Source organism: Mustelus asterias, chromosome 7 (assembly GCF_964213995.1).
Source record: "Mustelus asterias chromosome 7, sMusAst1.hap1.1, whole genome shotgun sequence".
NCBI lineage: Eukaryota > Metazoa > Chordata > Chondrichthyes > Carcharhiniformes > Triakidae > Mustelus > Mustelus asterias.
This window is the reverse complement of record NC_135807.1, coordinates 136,845,364-136,865,246: the sequence shown is the minus strand read 5'-3', so window position 1 is coordinate 136,865,246 and position 19,883 is coordinate 136,845,364. Positions and strand designations below refer to the sequence as shown.

General features: G+C 41.9%; 1 protein-coding gene across 1 annotated transcript in view; it reads left to right on the top strand.

The window, feature by feature from the left end:
• The window catches only part of mtbp (MDM2 binding protein), an 83,819-nt gene that overhangs the window by 42,480 nt on the left and 21,456 nt on the right, over nucleotides 1-19,883 (top strand). Inside the window, exons 13-17 of the mRNA XM_078216888.1 lie at nucleotides 3,272-3,385; nucleotides 6,629-6,793; nucleotides 11,612-11,705; nucleotides 14,814-14,972; nucleotides 16,711-16,806. Coding sequence (XP_078073014.1) covers nucleotides 3,272-3,385; nucleotides 6,629-6,793; nucleotides 11,612-11,705; nucleotides 14,814-14,972; nucleotides 16,711-16,806 — 628 coding nt within the window. The remainder of the gene's footprint in view (nucleotides 1-3,271; nucleotides 3,386-6,628; nucleotides 6,794-11,611; nucleotides 11,706-14,813; nucleotides 14,973-16,710; nucleotides 16,807-19,883) is intronic.

Here is a 19,883-nt window from a genome sequence, read left to right as displayed (position 1 = left end):
AATCACGTAGAAGTATTCCTACAGTCAGCAAACCAGGAAGTAAAATGCACTGATTATCCTTCACATTTGATCAATTTTGCAGAGTGTGAAATTAAGTTTGGGATGTACACATTACAAGCAGGAACATCATGAACAATCTTTAAAAAATATAGTGGAAAAAAATTGAATTTTTATCATAAAGGAAAAACGTGTTGCAAAGAATTAGTTTTCCAGAGGCTAAGAATTTATTCTGATTTACTATGCGGTTTACCTAGTTGCACCTTTTTAACAGGATGTAACTTTTTTGTGGGATTAACAATATTGCAGCATAAAAGGAGAAGTTTTCATTAGTTCATGAACTTCTAAAAGTTTGCTGTCTGCAAGACTACAACAGTATACCCTATGGAGGAGACATTGACAGCCACTACTGGAACTGCGTATCTGTGGACACCAGAAATTGCTGTCAGTTTTACAGGGTAATCAGAGCACATGCAGACAGTTTCTCACTTCACAACTGTAAAATCTGAGCCATTGTATATTCGCATCATTACTCCACTCAGCTCCGCATGTTCGCAAGTTAAAACACATTTTTGAGCTAAGTGCCTAGCTGGGATCGAGAATTGCAAGTGTGAATCTATCTTATTCTATAGTGTGTTTGTTGCTATCAAACTTTCACCACTTATGGATCTAATTAATTAGCTCCCCTTCTAATGCTAATTTATACAATTTAAACCCCCTTTTTTACCCGAGTGGAAATAAGGCAGCGCAGTGGTTAGCACTGCTGCTTCACAGCATCAGGGACCCAGGTTCGATTCCCGGCTTGGGTCACTGCCTGTGCGGAGCTTGCACGTTCTCCCTGTGTCTGCGTGGGTTTCCTCCGGGTGCTCCAGTTTCCTCCCACAGTCTGAAAAACGTGCGTTAGGCGCATTGACCCGAACAGGTGCCGGACTGTGGAGATTAGGGGAATTTCGCAGTAACTTCATTGCAGTGTAAATGTAAGCCTTACTCGTGACTAATAAATAAAAAGTATGGGATTAACTCAACTCCAACGTTTGGGTTAATTTTTATGTGGTTGTTTCATGATGAAATGTAATTGTCTAGAAAATGACTCCCCAAGTTCATTTCCCTGTGCAAACTTCAATGAATTCATTCTCAACTTTAAATTATATTCTGAAACCAATGCTGCTTTATAATACCCGTGTTTGACTAATCTTGAAAGGCCTAAATTTCGAGACCTAAGGTCCTCCATTTTGCTCTTACTTTTTCTTATCGAGCAGCAGTGAACCTTCTCAGTGCCACACTAATCTGCTTCATACATCATTCTCATTTATTGTGTACAACGTTGACTCACTGGCTTCCCACTAGTTGGCATTTTACTAAGCCTATTAGTTAATGCTTTTGTATTTTCATTTATAGAATACAGTCCAAGATTATGAAGTATTTACGTGCAGCTGAATGTGAACATGATTGGATTATAATAGACTAGTGAGTTAATAGTTACTTGGCATGCTGCCATGCTAACAAAATGTCAAATGATGCATGTGCATTGGCTGCTGAAAAGACTGATTATTGGATTTGTACAGTGCTGAATCATTAGGTAACCTGACAGTGTTTCAAAAGATATTTGCAGAATCAGTGAGATGAGAATTGTGTAGGGAGTTTCTCTTGCTTTGCAAAACTTGAGGCAAAATAATAACTTGTCAGCTTTTTACCCTGTGGGAATGATTTGCAGATAACATTCATTTGCAAAACTACCTATTCAATCTCTTTTTTAATGCTACATCCAGTCTTAAGTGGTTGCCCACTCCCAAAGGCCCTGACTCTCATTGACATGTAGTCCAACACACTCCTTTACTTCACCCAAGTGTCCATTTTTCAGTGAGAGATTGGGCAGTGAGTGTTATTTGATCATGGAAGTTATTACAGTGGAGACTGTCCTCACTGGACGTCCAGTCACTTGTATTTATGGATTGTAATTTAGAGCATTTACTCTCGGCGTTTCTTTTCACCTCTGCTGGGTCTAGGGGCATTCGGTCAGCTTTTGTGACCCCATTACTGACTCCTACTGAGATCAATGTTTTATGCTGTGGAAACACGTTTAATGGTTCATCTTGCGTACTTTGAAACCAGGGAGATGTTAATTTTTTAGTCACAATTTATGAGCTAATGGGCTCACATTTTAAAAATAATTTAACATGCTTCCGTCTTAAACCGGCGTAGCACATTATTTGTAAGATTGATGGGAGCACAGAAGGATTTGAGCAAACTGTTTCGTTATCCCAAGGATTAAATCACCATTGCCTAATGACTTCTCAAGAGACCTTTGGTTCAGCAAATAGTTCATTTGGCAGATGAACTTCTGAGTGCAGTTAGTTACACGATTGGAGAAAGTGTACAACGGGATGAAGAAGCATGTTAGAGAGGAATGTGAAACTTCTCTCCCTGGCAATCCACATCAATGTTCTTTGCAGCAATCTCAGCTGCATCTGTAGTGGTTTTTGTCTTCCTGGCAGGAGCCTGGAATGTAAACATCATACAATCCTGTGGTCTTATTGCAGTAACAATGTTGCGGGAAATTGACAATCCAAAGACTTTATTTCTATCCAAGGCCAGTTTTTGGTACAGTGCCTTGCGTGACTTTCAGATTCTTGAAATAGGTTTACAGTAACGTGGGTCAAAGTTCATCCTCACATAATTTTATACCTCAGCACCTGAGCTTCACTGCCCTGTATAGCTTCGATTTTAGAATGTGGCTGTCACTGGCAAAGCGAGCATTTATTGCCCATCCTCAGTTGCTTTTGAGAAGGTGGACGTGAGCTACAGCCTTGAACCGCTGTGTTCCATGTGGTGAAGATGCACCCACAGTGCTGTTTGACAGAGAATTCCAGGATTTCGACCCAGTGATGGTGAAGGAGGCCTATTTCTTTCATCACAATCTTTTAGGTAAAAAAATAATGCAGATATGTTCTGACTTCTGGAAAAGTATTAAAATATCAAATCCTGAATGCTCTAATCATTTGTCATTTTTAGTAAATTTCTTTTGCCTATCACCTATAATTACCAATATATATGTTAGTCATCAAACTCTTAATAAAAAGTGAACCAAGAATAAATGTGCGTGGGAGTTCCTTTTTTAAATTGTGTTCTGCACAAGTTCTAATGGAATCTTCAATTTGTTATCTGAGATAATTAATAGAACAAATTAATTGATTCATGATAAAGGGCAAATATACAGAAACAGAATGTGCTCCCGGCAGCCGCTGTGTGAACTAATCCATGTTTTCATCTGCAGAGTGTGATGTTGCAGAGCTTCTCGGGGCAATGCCTTATCTTACTGGAGAGCAGCTTGTGCACAGGGAGAAGACGCTGGCCCAAGTTCAAACGCTTGCCCTAAGAGAGTTTCTAAGTAAGTCTTGTGGTGTATTGTGCGACTGTTCTCAGAATCTTCTGAACATCCAGTCAACCATTGTGACTAAATCTGGCAAGATATAATGTTGTGCACATTGTTGATCATTAGATGTGGGGTTAAGGATGGGCCCAGTCTTAAGAATCATACTGTAGAAGGGGGCCATTTCACCTGGAATGTCTCTGCCAAAATAAAAGCAAATTACTGCAGATGCTGGAATCTGAAACCAAAAGAGAAAATGCTGGAAAATCTCAGCAGGTCTGGCAGCATCTGTAAGGAGAGAAAAGAGCTGACGTTTCAAGTCCTGACAACCTTTTGTCAAAGCCCTTTGTCTCTGCCAGCCCTTTAAAAGAGATCTAATTAATCCCATGCTCATTCCCAATGCATTGCAATTTTTTTCCTGTTCAAGTATTTGTAAATTTTCCTTTTGATATTTATTATTTGACTCTACTTCTATTTTTTTCAGTCAGACACTAATAAATTACTTGCATAAAAAATTTCCTCATCTCCCTTTGGGTTCTTTTGTCTGTTCCTCTGGTTACTGGCCTTCCTGTCAGAGGAAACAGTTTCTCCTGACTTACTCTATCACAACCCTTCATAATTTAGACCGCCTCCACTGTATCTCATCTTCATCTTCTCTGCTCCAAGGAGAACAATCCCAGCTTATCCAGTCTCTCCAGGTAACTGAAGTTCCTCAACCCTGGCGTAATTATATCTATTCTCACCTCAGAATTGGGCCCAATACTCCAGCTGAGACCTAACCAATGATTAGTAAAGATTTTGTATAAATACATTGCTTTTGTGCCATCTGCCTCTATTTATAAAGCCCTGCATAGGAGACTGTTAGCTCAAATAAAGTTCATGAAACTGAGGGCAAGTTACTCACTTGGTTAGGAGATGGTTAGGTGGTAGAAGTCTGAAAATAAGGATAATGGGTAAGCACTTGAATTGGAAGCAAGTGACTGGTAGCGTCCACAAGGATCTGTGCTGGAGCCTCAACTATTTATTAATAACTTAGATGACGTATTAACCATATGTCCAAGTTTGCTGATGACACAAAGTTTGATGGTATAATAAATTGTGTGGATAAGAGCATAAGTATACAAAGAAACATTGATAGATTAAGTGAGTGGACAAAACTGGAAAAGGATTTTGATATCAGTAAGTCCGTTATGGACTTAAAATAGATGAGTAAAGTTAGAGAGAGTCAAGGTGCATGTACACAGGTCACTAAAATGTAATGGTTAGGTGCAAAATAAACAAAAAGCTTCATGAAATGCTATAAATGAATACCAGTTAGAAAATAAAGGAGAGGGTGTTTTTCTGCAACTGTACAAAGTCCTGGTTAGACCACACCTGGAGTAATGTGTACAGTCCTGGCCACTATACCTTAGAACATTGACCTCGAAGATTCACAAGAATATCATCAATACTCTTAAGGGCTCGAATATGAGGAGAGATTATATAAACTAGGCTTGGAAAATACGTATTAAATATACATATATAAATGTATGTACATATGTGTGTAAACAGTTGAGGGGTGATTTGATTGTGGGTTTCTTTTGACTTTTAAAGGAATTTTTAGGGTAGATGGAGAAAAACATATGGAGCGGGGGAATGGCAGGGGGTTGAGGGGCAAGGACATGAGAACATAACCTCAGAGCCAGAGTTAGTCCATTCAGGAGGGACGATAGGAAACACTTCAAACACAGGTTGGGATACCTGCAATTTCAGTTATGACGAACCCATGTTGTAGGGCAAGGACTTGTTATAACCAAAAGGTCCTCTCTCCTGCAAAGAACAGTTAGGTGCTAGCTCAATGAATAATTTTAAAATCTGGGATTGATAAATTTTAGTTATCCAATGGTTTTAATCTAATCATCATTTATTTTATTATCTGAACAATTATGTTTTTAAAGTTCCTAGTTTTCTGTCTGTGAGAATACTTCCGTGTGAATGGCTGCTTGTTGATATCGCTGCTGCTGTGCACCTGGAGATTCCCTTGAATCGTTAGCAGATTTAAACTTCTTTTTGGAAAGGGGAAATCTATGCCAAAGATCACTAGATCTTTATGGGCAACTTCCATAGAATCATAAAATCCGACAGTGCAGAAGGAGGCCATTTGGCTCATCGGATCTGCACAGTCCACAATCCCACCCAGACCCTATCCTCATAACCTCATGTATTTACCCTAGCTAATCCCCCTGAAACTAGGGTTAGTTTAGCATGGCCAATGCACCTGACCAGCATGTCTTTCAGACTGTGGGAGGAAACCGGAACGCCCTGAGGAAACCCACGCAGACTCAGGCAGAACGTGCAGACTCCCTGGCACTGTGTGTCAGCAGTGCTAACAACTGTGCCACCATGCTGCCCGCTTTCTTCGAGTGTGAGCACTCTTGCTTCACTGCTGATCTCAAAGTCCAGGCCGTCAACATTGTAAAATTTTATATTATTTGCCCAAATTCACAATGGACAATATTTCCACATTTGAATAGAATTTAAGTGCATCAGTGTTTCGGGATGAGTACTTTTTTGATGTAAACCAGCCTATCATAATTTTGGCTGTAAGCAATGTTTCAAATGTCCTATATAATTCAGTGGATCTTATTTAAATGTCAAGAAGCCGCTACTATTGATGCAGTGTGATTTAAAGATCAACAGACCATCATAATGCTACACCCCTGGTATATGGATTTATAATATTGCTGTCACCTCCAGGTATTCCTAATAAAACATGGAGTATTGTGGGTAAATGGCACTAAGATTTATTTTTTTTAAGAATTTGGTGAATTATATTATGTAAAATATTTATTTGCATCCACAAAACTGAGAAAAGAGAAGCTTTGCTAGTGTCATAAGTAGGCTTGCATTAACACTGCAATGAAGTTACTGTGAAAATCCCCTAGCCGCCACACTCTGGCGCCTGTTCGGGTACACTGAGGGAGAATTTAGCATGGCCAATGCACCTAACCCGCATATCTTTCAGAATGTGGAAGGAAACCGGAGCACCCGGAGGAAACCCACAGAGACACGAGAACAGGCAAAATCCACACAGACAGGGACCCAGGGCTGGAATTGAACCTGGGTCCCTTGCGCTGTGAGGCAGCAATGCTAACCACTATGCCATCATGCCCCCTTGTATCGGCAAATTGTGAATGTCCATTGAAACGCTGTGAATATTTTACAAAATACATTATTTTGGCCGTTTCTATAGTCAGCCTTTGCTTTATTTTATTTCTGCAGAAAGCAGGGAGATGGATAAAAAGCCGTCATTAATTCCAGTCAATGAATTGAAAGCACTGTTAACCTTGGCAAGAGAACAGTACTTTCGGCAGTATGGCAGGAATCTGCCAAGCACCACTCTGGGCAACATACGTGAGAAACAAGAGCAAGCTGTTAACCATGCTGGTGAGTTAGACATTGTGCAGAAATTCAACTTTTTTTAAAAGAATATAAAATTGCACTTCTATAATGACTCTCTGCTCCTCCCTGGAGTTGTGAATTGCACAAATAAAGGTCTAATGCCTCCTTTCCATCATTAATTGATTTTCAAAGCTTAAAATGCCATTTAAAAATGCACATGATTTGTATCTTTAGAACTTGCCCGCGATTAATTGGGTCGTGTAAGGATGACCACGATAGAGCAGAGAATGAAAGGGTGAAGTTAGTGGCAGATATCTGCTTGTGACAGTAAGTGAAATCATAGAATCCTACAGTGCAGAAGGAGGCCATTCGGCCCATCGAGTCTGCTCCGACCACAATCCCATCCAGGCCCTATCCCCATAACCCCATGCATTTACCCTAGCTAGTCCCCCTGACACTAAGGGGCAATTTAGCATGGCCAATCCACCTAATCTACACATCTTTGGATTGTGAGAGGAAACCGGACACCCGGAGGAAACCCACGCAGACACGGGGAGAATGTGTGAACTCCACACAGACAGTGACTCATGCCGGGAATCAAACCTGGGTCCCTGGTGCTGTGAGACAGCAGTGCTGACCACCGTGTCACCGTGCCTCCCCATAAATAAAGTATCAATAACATTTAGACCTAGAGTTCACCAATGTACAAAGAACTCTGTGATTAAACAATGGGCAGTCATCAGCCTTGGGAGATTCCCGTACGGTTAAGTCTGATGCAATGAACAAAGATACAAAAGCAAAATGAACACCAAGTTTCAGAAAACTAGATTGCCTCACATTGCCAATGAGCAGAAATAATATTATTTTTAAGGAGCTGTTAAAATGAAGGAGTGAAATCTGGCCAGAGTGATTAACTCGACAAGGCCAGAAAAGTGGAGAGAGAAAATAAAGAAGTTTTAAAAGCTATTTACTCAAAAATAAAACTAGACGTGATGACTGGATTACATATGGAAAGTACAGGTTTATTTGGAATCACGAGTTTTCGGAGCACGGCTCCTTCATCAGGTGTGTCCACTCACTCACCTGATGAAGGAGCAGTGCTCCGAAAGCTCGTGATTCCAAATAAACCTGTTGGACTTTAACCTATGTCCACCCCAGTCCAATGCCGGCATCTCCACATCATGCGAAAAGCAGTCAAAAAACAGCAAAATTAGAAGTGAAAGAAAAAAAAGAGTCCAATGTCTGAAAGACGTAGATTAGAGTCAAACAGTGCAGACGAGGCCCTTCAGCCCATCAAGCCTGCACCGACACATGAGAAACAACTGACCCTATTTACCAGCACTTGGCTCACAGCTTTGAATGTTATGATGTGCCAAGTGCTCATCCCGGTGTTTTTTAAAGGATGTGAGGGAACTCGCCTCTACCACCCTCTTGGGCAGCGCATTCCACACTCTGGGTAAAAAGACTTTCCTCACATTCCCCCCTCTAATCCTCCTACCCCTCACCTTGAACCCATATGCTCTCATGACTGACCTTTCAACTGAGGGAAGCAGCTACTCCTTATCCACTCTGTTCATGCCCCTCATAATTTGAACGATTATGATTAACACCAAATTCATAGAATCCCTACAGTGCAGAAGGAGGCCATTTGGCCCATCGAGTCTGCACTGACCACAATCCCACCCAGGCCCTATTCCCATAACAATAACAAGTATTTATCCTGCTAATCCCCTTGACACTAAGGGGCAATTTAGCACAGCTAATCTACCTAATCCACACATCTTTGGACTGTGGGAAGAAACCGGAGCACCCGGAGGAAACCCACGCAGACATGGGGAGAATGTGTGAACACGGACAGTGACCCAAAGTCGGAATTGAACCTGGGTCTCTGGCAGTGTGAGGCAGCAGTGCTAACCACTGTGCCATCCACAAAAAAGGGTGGAATGTACCCCACGCTGTTAAAAGAAGCCAAGGAGGAAATAGCAAGCAGTAGGTAGCCTCTTACTCTTAATGTATTGACAAGACATCTTTGGGTTTTCCTTGATTTTGCTTGCCAATACCGATAATATAGTTAAGAAGGCTTGTGGAATCCTTTAATGTATTAGCTGAGGCTTAGAAAATCAGAGCAGGGAGGTTATGCTGGAACTATATAAAAAATTAGGAAGGCCACTGCTTGAGTAATGTGTGCAGTTCTGGTTGCCTCATTACAGAAAGGGTATAATTGCATTAGAAAGGGTGCAGAGGTGATTTATGAGAATATTGCAGGACTGGGAAATTGCAGCGATGAGGATAGATTGGATAGGCGGGGATTGATCTCCTTAAACCACAGGAGGCTGAGGGGAGATTTGTTTGAGATGTACAAAATTGTTTGAGGAACCAGGATGGTGGGATTGGAAGGGCCTATTTACTTTAGCAGAAAAGTCAGCGACCAGGGGGCATAGATTTAAAGCGATTGGTAGAAAGAGTAGAGGGAAGATCAGGAGAAATGTTTTCGCCCAGAGGGTTTTAGGGGTCTGGAACTCACTGCCTGAAAGGGTAGTAGGGGCTCGAACCCTCAACTCATTTAATAAATGCTCCTGAAGTGCTGTAACTTGCAGGGCTACAGACCAAATGCTAGAAAGTGGGATTAAGCTGGGTGGCTCATTTTTCAGCCAGCACAGATACAGTGGGCCGAGTGGCCTATTTCCCTGCCATAAATATGATTCGCTGATTTGACAACCTAATTCTAAGAGATAATAGCATCCATCAAAAGATATAAATATATTGTCTTAACATTTGACGCGTGTTACTTTCTCATCATTCCGTGCTAACACCCCTCGTTGAATTCCTAACGTGTTTAAAATCCGATTATTCTTTCCTCTCACCTTTACAAAATACCGATACAGAAAGATGCACACACCTGAGAAAATATGCTGAGCAGCAAAAAGTAACTTTTCAGACTTATTGACAGATCAGACAGTGCTGCATGTCAGTGTTTTCTCTCTTATTAGTGCCTGGAGTGTGCACCGACCTTGCCAACTGACGGTGCCTGCACACAAATTAAACAATAAGCTGCTGCCAAAGTCCCAATTAAATACTGTGGAAATACTCCGATGTCTATAAGAGGCGCACCTGAAATGAAAATGGTCTCATTAAGGGTTAATACTGGATGGAGTTTTGATACGGCTTTCCCCCTTCTCTTTCTCCATTGCAAATACTAAACCTGTAAGAATTTGTTTTGAAAGGGCATCCAAGTACCATAAGCACCAAAAAGCATTGAATGTAGCCCAATCCATCACACAAACCAGCCTCCCATCCATTGGCTCTGTCTATACTTCCCGCTGCCTTGGCAAAGCAGCCAGCATAATTCAGTCACTGACTAGTGGTGTGCCTCAGGGATCAGTGTTGGGACCGCAATTGTTTACGATTTACATAGATGATTTGGAGTTGGGGACCAAATGTGTGTCAAAATTCGCAGATGACACTAAGATGGGTGGCAGAGCAAAGTGTGCAGAGGACGCTGAAAGTCTGCAAAGGGATATAGATAGTCTAAGTGAGTGGGCGAGGGTCTGGCAGATGGAGTACAATGTTGGTAAATGAGAGGTCATCCATTTTGGTAGGAATAACAGCAAAATGGACTATTATTTAAATGGTAAAAAATTGCAGCATGCTGCTGTGCAGAGGGACCTGGGTGTCCTTGTGCAGGAATCTCAGGGAGTTGATTTGCAGGTGCAGCAGGTAATTAAGAAGGCAAATATAATTTTGTCCTTCATTACTAGAGGGATGGAGTTTAAAAACAGCGAGATTATGTTGCAACTGTACATGGTGCTGGTGAGGCCACATCTGAAGTACTGTGTACAGTTTTGGTCTCCTTACTTGAGAAAGGATATACTGGCACTGGAGGGGGTGCAGAGAAGATTCACATTGGTTGATTCTGGAGTTGAGAGGGTTGGTGTATGAGGAGAGACCAAGTAGACTGGGGCTATACTCATTGGAATTCAGAAGAATGAGGGGAGATCTTATAGAAACATATAAGATTATGAAGGGAATAGATAAGATAAAAGCAGGGAAGTTGTTTCCACTGGTGGGTGAAACGAGAACGAGGAGGCATAGCCTCAAAATAAGGGGAAGCAGATTTAAGACTGAATTGAAGAGGAACTTCTTCACCCAAAGGGTTGTGAATCTGTGGAATTCCCTGCCCAGTGAAGCAGTTGAGGCTACCCCATTGAATGTTTTTTAAGGCAAGGATAGATACATTTTTGAATAGTAAAGGAATTAAGGGTTATGGTGAGCGGGCGGGTAAGTGGAGCTGAGTCCACGAAAAGATCAGCCATGACCTTATTGAATGGCAGAGCAGGCTCAAGGGGCCAGATGGCCTACTCCTGCTCCTAGTTCTTATGTTCTTATGCACCCCGGACATTCTCTCTTCCACCTTCTTCCGTCGGGAAAAAAATACAAAAGCCTGAGTTCAGTACCAACCGACTAAAGAACAGCTTCTTCCCTACTACTACTCAGACTTTTGAATAGACTTACCTTGCATTAAGTTGATCTTTCTCTACACCCTAGCTATGACTGTAACACTACATTCTGCACCCTCTCGTTTCCTTCTCTATGAAGGGTATGCTTTGTCTGTATAGCGCGCAAGGAACAATACTTTTCACTATGTTAATACATGTGACAATAATAAATCAAATCAAATTGCCAGGTTTTCCTTAAGTAATAGATTCCAGCTGGAAATGTTTTTCTGTATATTGAAAAGATCAACACTGAGCCATAAGTATTCCAATAGACTCTTCTTCCCCTTTATGTACAGTGCACACAAACATCTGGGTCTTTTTAAGGAGCTTGCGCATCATGTGAATTTTTAACCTTTTGTCTACTTAGACAGTGATGTCTCAACAGTCAGCCCGTCACAGTGGCCTGAGAGAAGCGTTCTTCAAAACTATGAAAACCTTGTAAGAAGCAGACAGAAATCCAGGTAAAACATGTTTCTCATTTAATTTGGAAGGCACCAGTCTTGTTCAAAGCTTTGTTCATTTTCATTGCAAAAGCTGTCTAGTTTTCATTATTTTTGGAAACGCTAGGATTTACCAGTCGTGACAGTTTCTGAGCTCTCCTGCTGACACTGAGGTTATGAAACAGTTTCTGGTTCTAAGCTTGAATTCAGTATATGACGGACAGGAGTGTGATCAAAGATTACATGAAGATCATTCTGAAATGAAATGTTAACAAAAGGCGTTATTGTTCACACAGCACTTGTATACGCACAAATTAAATCGCTGCACGCTGTTACAAACATGGAGCTGCCAAAGATACCCCGTAGCAATCTTTTATGTGGATCCACCTGTTCAATAGCATCACCGAGGGATATAACAAAAGGAATGTAGCACTGACGTAGCACTTCTCATAAGCTCAGGACGCTTTAGAACAAGCAAAGTGCAGTCACTGTTGTATTGTAGGAAATATGACAGCCAATTTGCACACCGCAAGCCACATGCAAGCAACAATGTGGTAATGATCAGATGATGCTGATTGTGGGATACATAATGGTCAGGACACCAGGGGGATCTTCCCTGCTGTTCTTCAAAATAGTCCCATGGGATCTTTTACGTTCCGGTTTAATGCCTCATGAGAAAGACAGTGCCGCACTCCCCTCAGCACTGTACTGGAGTGTTAAATAGATTTTTTGCACCCAAGTTCTGGAGTGGTACAACTTTCTGACTCTGAGCAGAGTCATGGAGGGCACTTGTGATGTAGATACTCATACCTTTTGCACTAGTATTCCTTCAAACTTGCCAAAGGCAATTGCCGGAATTTTACCACCTTGCCCGGCCAAAGCTCGTAAGATCCTCTCCGAGGCCAGCAGAGAATGCTGTTCTGTGAGGCGCTAAAATTACAGCCAATATGTGGCAAGATGAAACTGTAAGAAATGTTACCATCAGCCTACTCATTAGATGCTCATATATAATGATTAGGATTGGCTTTGCTTATTTTCATCATTACAGCTTGCTCTCACAGAAAATAACAAAAACGCTCCCCGACACGGGCGGTTCCCTTCCTTGGCATAAAGCTGATATCTGGCTTCTCTCTCCTGAATTCAATTTTTGTGTCCTGTCTGCCTCGAGCTTTTGCAGCACTTGTGTTTTAAAAGCGTGACTCTTTTTCGTGACACTTCCATTGCCACAGTCTTACCTCCTGATGCCGCTACATCATCTTGTCTCAGACTACACGTGCAAAACTAAATTCCTCTGCTTTTTGTAGGGGGCAAGGAAACTTACTCTTGAGAGCAGAGGGGGGAACATGACCTGACTTATTAGTTGTGTGTTCTAGTTTTAAATCGAACACTCTGGGTACATGGAGATGTAAGTGTGATTGTTTGAGGCAGTGAATGCGGCAGCCACTTTGGAAACGATAGCTGGGATTCTGAGGGAAGTGGTCTTTATTTTGAAACAACTTGCATTTCACAGTGTGACATTTAGAATGTAACTAGTGACTTCCTGTAAAGACACAGTAATAAATACAGATTGCAGCACTGACCTTGTTTTACACAGTGCAGAATTGTTACTTTGTAAAAAATGTGATCATTTAAATCCTTTGTTTCATAAGCATCCTGGCACCTTCAGCCCAGAAACATATGGAGTGTGTGTTGAGGGAAATGGGGCTATTTGAATAAAACACCACAGCATGTTCTTCAGTTAAAATTGAGAAAGATTAAAAACACATTTTAACTAATTTACTTTATTAATAAAAAATGTGCTTAGGTTTGACAAGTCTTTTATTACAGAAAACATTTGCTAGATCCTATAAAGTTGCCAACTAGAAAAATAAAGTTTTAAAGTTTATTTATTAGTGTCACAAGTAGGCTTACATTAACACTGCAATAAAGTTACTGTGAAATTCTTCTAGTCGCCACACTCCGGCACCTGTTCAGGTACACTGAGGGAGAATTTAGCATGGCCAATGCACCCTAACCAGCACGTCTTTCGAACTGTGGGAGGAAACCAGAGCACCCGGAGGAAACCCATGCAACACGAGGAGAACGTGCAAACTCCACACAGACAGTGACCCAAGCTGGGAATCGAACCCAGGTCCCTGGTACTGTGAGGCAGCAGTGCTAACCACTGTGCCACCTTTACAGGACAGAATGGAAGTACTTAATTGTGTTGATGTGACATGCAGCACTAGCTCTTGTTAGTTGCATTATTTTAGCACATTATTATTTATCGCATTACTACTGGAGTCTTAAGGATAGGGTGACTGAATACCTTGAAAATGTTCAGCTGATCATATACTTTCTAAATGGTGAATAGCTAGAAACAGTGCGTGATCCTAAGAGACTCATTATTTTCTGTACCCACCCATGACCAACTGATCAAAAAGGCTAATGGGATGTTTGCTTCTACATTTAGAGGACTAGGATAAAAGTTATATTTCAGCAAAACGGGCCCCTGGTTACACCACACCTGGAGAACTATGACCGGTTCTGGGCACCAGATCTTGAAAAGATATATTGGAGTTGGAAGGAGTGCTATGTAGATTTAATAGAATGATATTTGAACTGCAAGGGTTAAGCTGAGAGGAGATATTGAACAAATGGGGATTGTATTCTTTGGAATTTAGACGGTTAAGGGATAATTTAATTGAATCCTTCAGTATATTAAGGGGAAACAGATAAGCTAGATAAAAAGTATTTCCACTGGTTGTGGAGTCCAGAATCAGGGGTTTTGTCTAATAAAGGGAGTCCCTTCAGATGTGAAATTAGGAAACAATATTTTACATGAGGATGCAACTCTCTCCCTATATTCTTTTGGCTATACTTTATTATAAATTGGTTAATATTGCTATGATGTTTATCCTAATAGAAAGTTAATGAGGATAAGCAAATGAAATATGTGAATTATTACTGTAACTTTCTGAAGCTGAAGTATATATATTTCCTATATTACAATACTTACTACACTGTGGAAGATTCTCATTGGCTGTGAAGTGCTTTGGTACATCCTGAGGTCATAAACAAAGTGATAGAAACGCAAGTCTTACATTTTAACTGGCATGTTTCATTTCAAACTATGTATATTCACACCAGGGCTGGTTCCATATTGGCAAGCTCATCTGAGACTCTACTGGGCCTCAAGGATAGCCAAAGAGTACTTCCAGTCCAGCTTGATGCCAAGGAACTGCTGAAGTATTTTACTCCAGAAGGTTTTCCAATTGCTGAGCTCCAGCCTTTACTGATACAGAGAGGGTAAGCAGCGTTTCGCTTCTCTATTTGTCTTCCAATTTAGGGGAGAAATGAAAATGGCATGATGGAATAACAGCAAAATGGACTATTATTTAAATGGTAAAAAATTGCTGCATGCTGCTGTGCAGAGGGACCTGGGTGTCCTTGTGCAGGAATCTCCAGGAGTTGGCTTGCAGGTACAGCAGGTAATTAAGGCAGCAAATGGAATTTTGTCCTTCATTGCTAGAGGGATGGAGTTTAAAAACAGGGAGGTTATGTTGCAGCTGTATAAGGTGCTGGTGAGGCCACATCTGAAATACTATGTACAGTTTTGGTCTCCTTACTTGAGAAAGGATATACTGGCACTGGAGGGGGTGCAGAGGAGATTCACTAGGTTGATTCCGGAGTTGAGAGGGTTGGCTTATGAGGAGAGACTGAGTAGACTGGGATTTATATTCATTGGAATTCAGAAGAATGAGGGGGGGATCTGATAGGAACACAAGAGTATGAAGGTAATAGATAAGAAAAAGCACGGAGGTTGTTTCCAATGGCAGGTGAAACTAGAACTAGGGGGCATGGCCTCAAAATAAAGGGGAGCAGATGTAGGACTGAGTTGAGGAGGAACTTCTTCACACAAAGGGTTGTGAATCTGTGGAATTCCCTGCCCACTGAAGCAGTTGAGGCTACCTCACTGAATGTTTTTAAGGCAAAGATAGATAAGTTTTTGAACAGTAAAGGAATTAAGGGTTATGGTGAGCGGGCGGGTAAGTGGAGCTGAGTCCACAAAAAGATCAGCCATGATCTTATTGAATGGCGGAGCAGGCTCGAGGGGCCAGATGGCCTACTCCTGCTCCTAGTTTTTATGTTCTTATGATGTAAAATCAGCTTCCGAAAGTGGTCTAATTTTATTGCAGGCAAGAAGAGCTGAAAGATTTCCTTGTGTGTTACAATATTACATCAGTTTGGATCAGGAACCAGGGAATAGATATCCAATACCTTTAGAAAAATACTGAGCAAACGACACACCATCAGGAGAAATTGGAAAGGGGTACAAATTAGTGAGGGCAAAAGCAAGTGTGTAAATCTACAAATATCATACAATGTGATAGAATACTGCAGGTTGGGATTGTTTAGATCTATATTTTCTGATCCGTTTTGCTTCCGCCAACTATTCTACTGATAATTTAGTTCTTAACTTGCTCCAAAGTAGTTTGTTAAAAGATTATTTATTTATTAGTCACAATTTATGAAGTTACTGTGAAAATCCCCTAGTCACCACACTCCGGCGCCTATTCGGGTACACTGAGGGAGAATTTGGCATGGCCAATTCACCTAACCAACACTGTGGGAGGAAACCGGAACACCCGGAGGAAACTCACGCAGACACGGGGAGAACGTGTGAACTCCACACAGGCAGTGACTCGAGGCTGGAATTGAACCCGGGTCCCTGGCGCTATGAGGCAGCAGTGCTAACCACTGTGCCACCGTGCCGCCATGAAGAGAAGCAGTTAATGTGTTCTGGTACACTCCTACACGTTGGCCTTTTAAAATGGTGCTTTTATTCCACTTTTATACAACTGATTATTATTCCAAATCATTTTTTAAATTATCTAGGATGTTTACAATTATTACTTAGAATTATTATGTATTTTGTGGATATAATTACTGAGAATTTTTTGAAAAGCTAAAATTGTTCAAAAGAAGTCACCAAGGCTCAAATCTTAGCGTTGTGCTTTTTGACAAACAACTTTCTCTTTGTCAGTGAAAATGAGTTTCCACTGACTCCAGAAATGACCTTACAGAAGCTAAAAGAGTTGCCATTTGAGAAGGCTACAGAATGCCGTTACCACGGAGTTGAGTGAGTATGATATTTTAAAGGCTCACGTAATGTATAGTATGTACAAATACTTGCTTCAATTGCATAGAACCTTGGTGGGACTGCACATTGGGTACTGTGTATAGTTTTGGTCCCTTTACCCAAGGAAGTTTTCATAGAAACCCTACAGTGCAGAAGGAGGCCATTCGGCCCATCGAGTCTGCACAGACCACAATCCCACCCAGGCCCTACCCTCACATATTTTACCTGCTAATCCCTCTAACCTACGCATCCCAGGACTCTAAGGGGCAATTTTTTTTTAACCTGGCCAATCAACCTAACCCGCACATCTTTGGACTGTGGGAGGAAACCGGAGCACCCGGAGGAAACCCACGCAGACACGAGGAGAATGTGCAAACTCCACACAGACAGTGACCCGAGCCGGGAATCGAACCCGGGACCCTGGAGCTGTGAAGCAGCAGTGCTAACCACTGTGCTACCGTGCCGCCAAGTATGTTACTTGCCATCAAGGGAGCGAGGGTGGAGGTTCACCAGACTAATTCCTGGGATGGTGGGACTGTCCTATGAAGAGAGATTGAGGAGATTGGACCTGTATTCTCAAGCATTTAGGAGAATGAAAAGTGATCCTCTTGGAACTTGCAGACTCTTTAGGGAGCTTGATAGGGTTGATGCAGAAAGGATGGTTTCCCTGGCTGGGGAGGGTTAGGATCTAGGGACACAGTCTCAGAACAAGAGGCAAGCCATTTATTGAACACACTCAATGACTGAGCTTCCACAGCCCTCTGGAATAGAGAATTCTAAAGATTCACCACCGTCTTAATGAGGAAGAATTTCTTCATTCAAGACAGTGGTGAATCTTTAGAATTCTCTACTCCAGAGGGCTGTGGAAGCTCAGTTGTACGTTCAAGGCAGAGATCAATAAATATCTAAATACTGATGATATGAAAGGGATAGTGCAGGTGTTGAGATAGATGATCATTTATGGTGTAGTTGAATGATGGAGCACATTTGAGGGGCTGAATGGCCTATTGCTCCTATGTTTCCATGTGAAATGTAAGCTGCTTTAGATCATAGATCGTAGAATCGTACAGTGCAGAAGGAGGTAATTCGGCCCATTGAGTCTGCACTGACCACAATCCCTCTCAGGCCCTGTCCCCATCACCCCATGTATTTACTCTAGCCAGTCTCCCTGACACTAAAGGGCAATTTAGCATGGCCAATCCACCTAACCTGCACATCTTTGGGCTTTGTTTTTTTTAAATCATGGGTAAGAAATGTTGGCAAATAATGGTTGTAAGCTTGAGGTCAACGCCAAAGTAGGCTGCTCCAATTGGGGCTTGTTTCTCTGCTGCACTCTATAACTGCTACAATTTAAAACAAAAAACTCACTTAACAGAACAAAAACGTATGATGCCTGAAAAATCATTGATCCACGCTGTTGTGATGAAAGATCACGATCCTGAAATGTTAACTCTGTTTTCCTCTCCACAGATGCCATCTGACCTGCTGAGTATTTCAGCATTTTCTGTTTTTATTTCAAATTTCCATCATCCGCAGTATTTTATTTTTGTACCTGTATACTTCGGTTCCGGACCTTTGTGTTCTTGGGTTTTAAATCATCCTTTGTGCAAAATTATTTGCATTAAATCCTTGTTCCCTTTTGCCACATTCAGATGGCAAGTGACTGGTACATCCTCACGCTCAGCAGGGTATCTCGTGTTAATGTGCCCTGTGCACTTACTTGAAGGATATGTGAGAATCTGTACGAACACCACAGTGTTTAGTTTCTTTTCCCATCCACATGACAACTTGCTTTGATACGTAGGGCGGGATTCTCTGGCCGTTCACCGCCGGCGGGATTCTCCCGACCTGCTGCAGTGAATGGAGATTTGGCTGAGCGCCAGATTCTCTGTCCTCCCTGGCAGCAGCGGAGAGGCGTGAACGTCCAGAGAACTCCAGCCATAGTCTTTCCCAGCCTCAGCTCAGGCGTGGAAACTTGTTTGAGTTATTGTCGAAAGAAATATCCTCTCCTGCTATCTCCTCCCATACCAGCTGAGTGTGAACGTAATGTCAAATCCTCTGATGGCATTTCAGATCATGCTACCCGACTCCATTGTTAAATTCATCAGCAGCTTGGCAGTGGCTAATGAAGCTTAATGGGTGAGAGGACAAAACAGTGTACTCTCCACCCCCAAAAAAAAATTTTTAAGACTGTATTACAGTTCATCTATATCCCTAAATATCTTGCTCCACCAAAAAGCTATCCAGCCACAACTCAGATTTGCTGCAAACTGTATCCCTCTAATTAAAATTCACTACCTTAAACAAATTCACTACCTTCTGTGTGAAAGCAGCTGCATTGAAATCCTCTTCCTGTTCCCTGTTCTGATTACTGTTTAAAGTTTATTTATTAGCCACAAGTAGGCTTACATTAACACCGCCATGTCCAAAGATGTGCGGGTTAGGTTCATTGGCCATGCTACAAATTGCCCTTAGTGTCCTGAGATGCGTAGGTTGGAGGGATTAGTGGGTAGATGTGGGGGTAGGGCCTGGGTGGGATTGTGGTCGGTGCAGACTCGATGGGCCGAATGGCCTCTTTCTGTACTGTAGGGTTTCTATGACCGCAATGAAGTTACTGTGAAAATCCCCTAGTCGCCACACTCCGGCGCCTGTTTGGATATACTGAGAGAGAATTTAGTATGGCCAGTGCACCTAACCAGCACGTCTTTTGGACTATGGGAGGAAACCGGAGCACCCGGAGGAAACCCACGCAGACACGGGGAGAATGTGCAGACTCTGCACAGATAGTGACCCAAGCCGGGAATTGAACCTGGGTCCCTGGCGCTGTGAGGCAGCAGTGCTAACCACTGTGCCACCCATTTATAGGATTGTGGTAACATCCAGCATTCATCTGTACTGCTTGGTATCCTGAAAATTATGACAAAGTAAACATTCCTTGTCTTTGAGGTGTCTCCTTATTGCCAAGGTCTCTAACCACTATTATTTAATGCTTTCATGGCTGATGATACTCAGAGTAAACTAGCTTACGTGCCCAACCTGTGGATGAGACTCACTGATGTGACTATTTTACACATGTA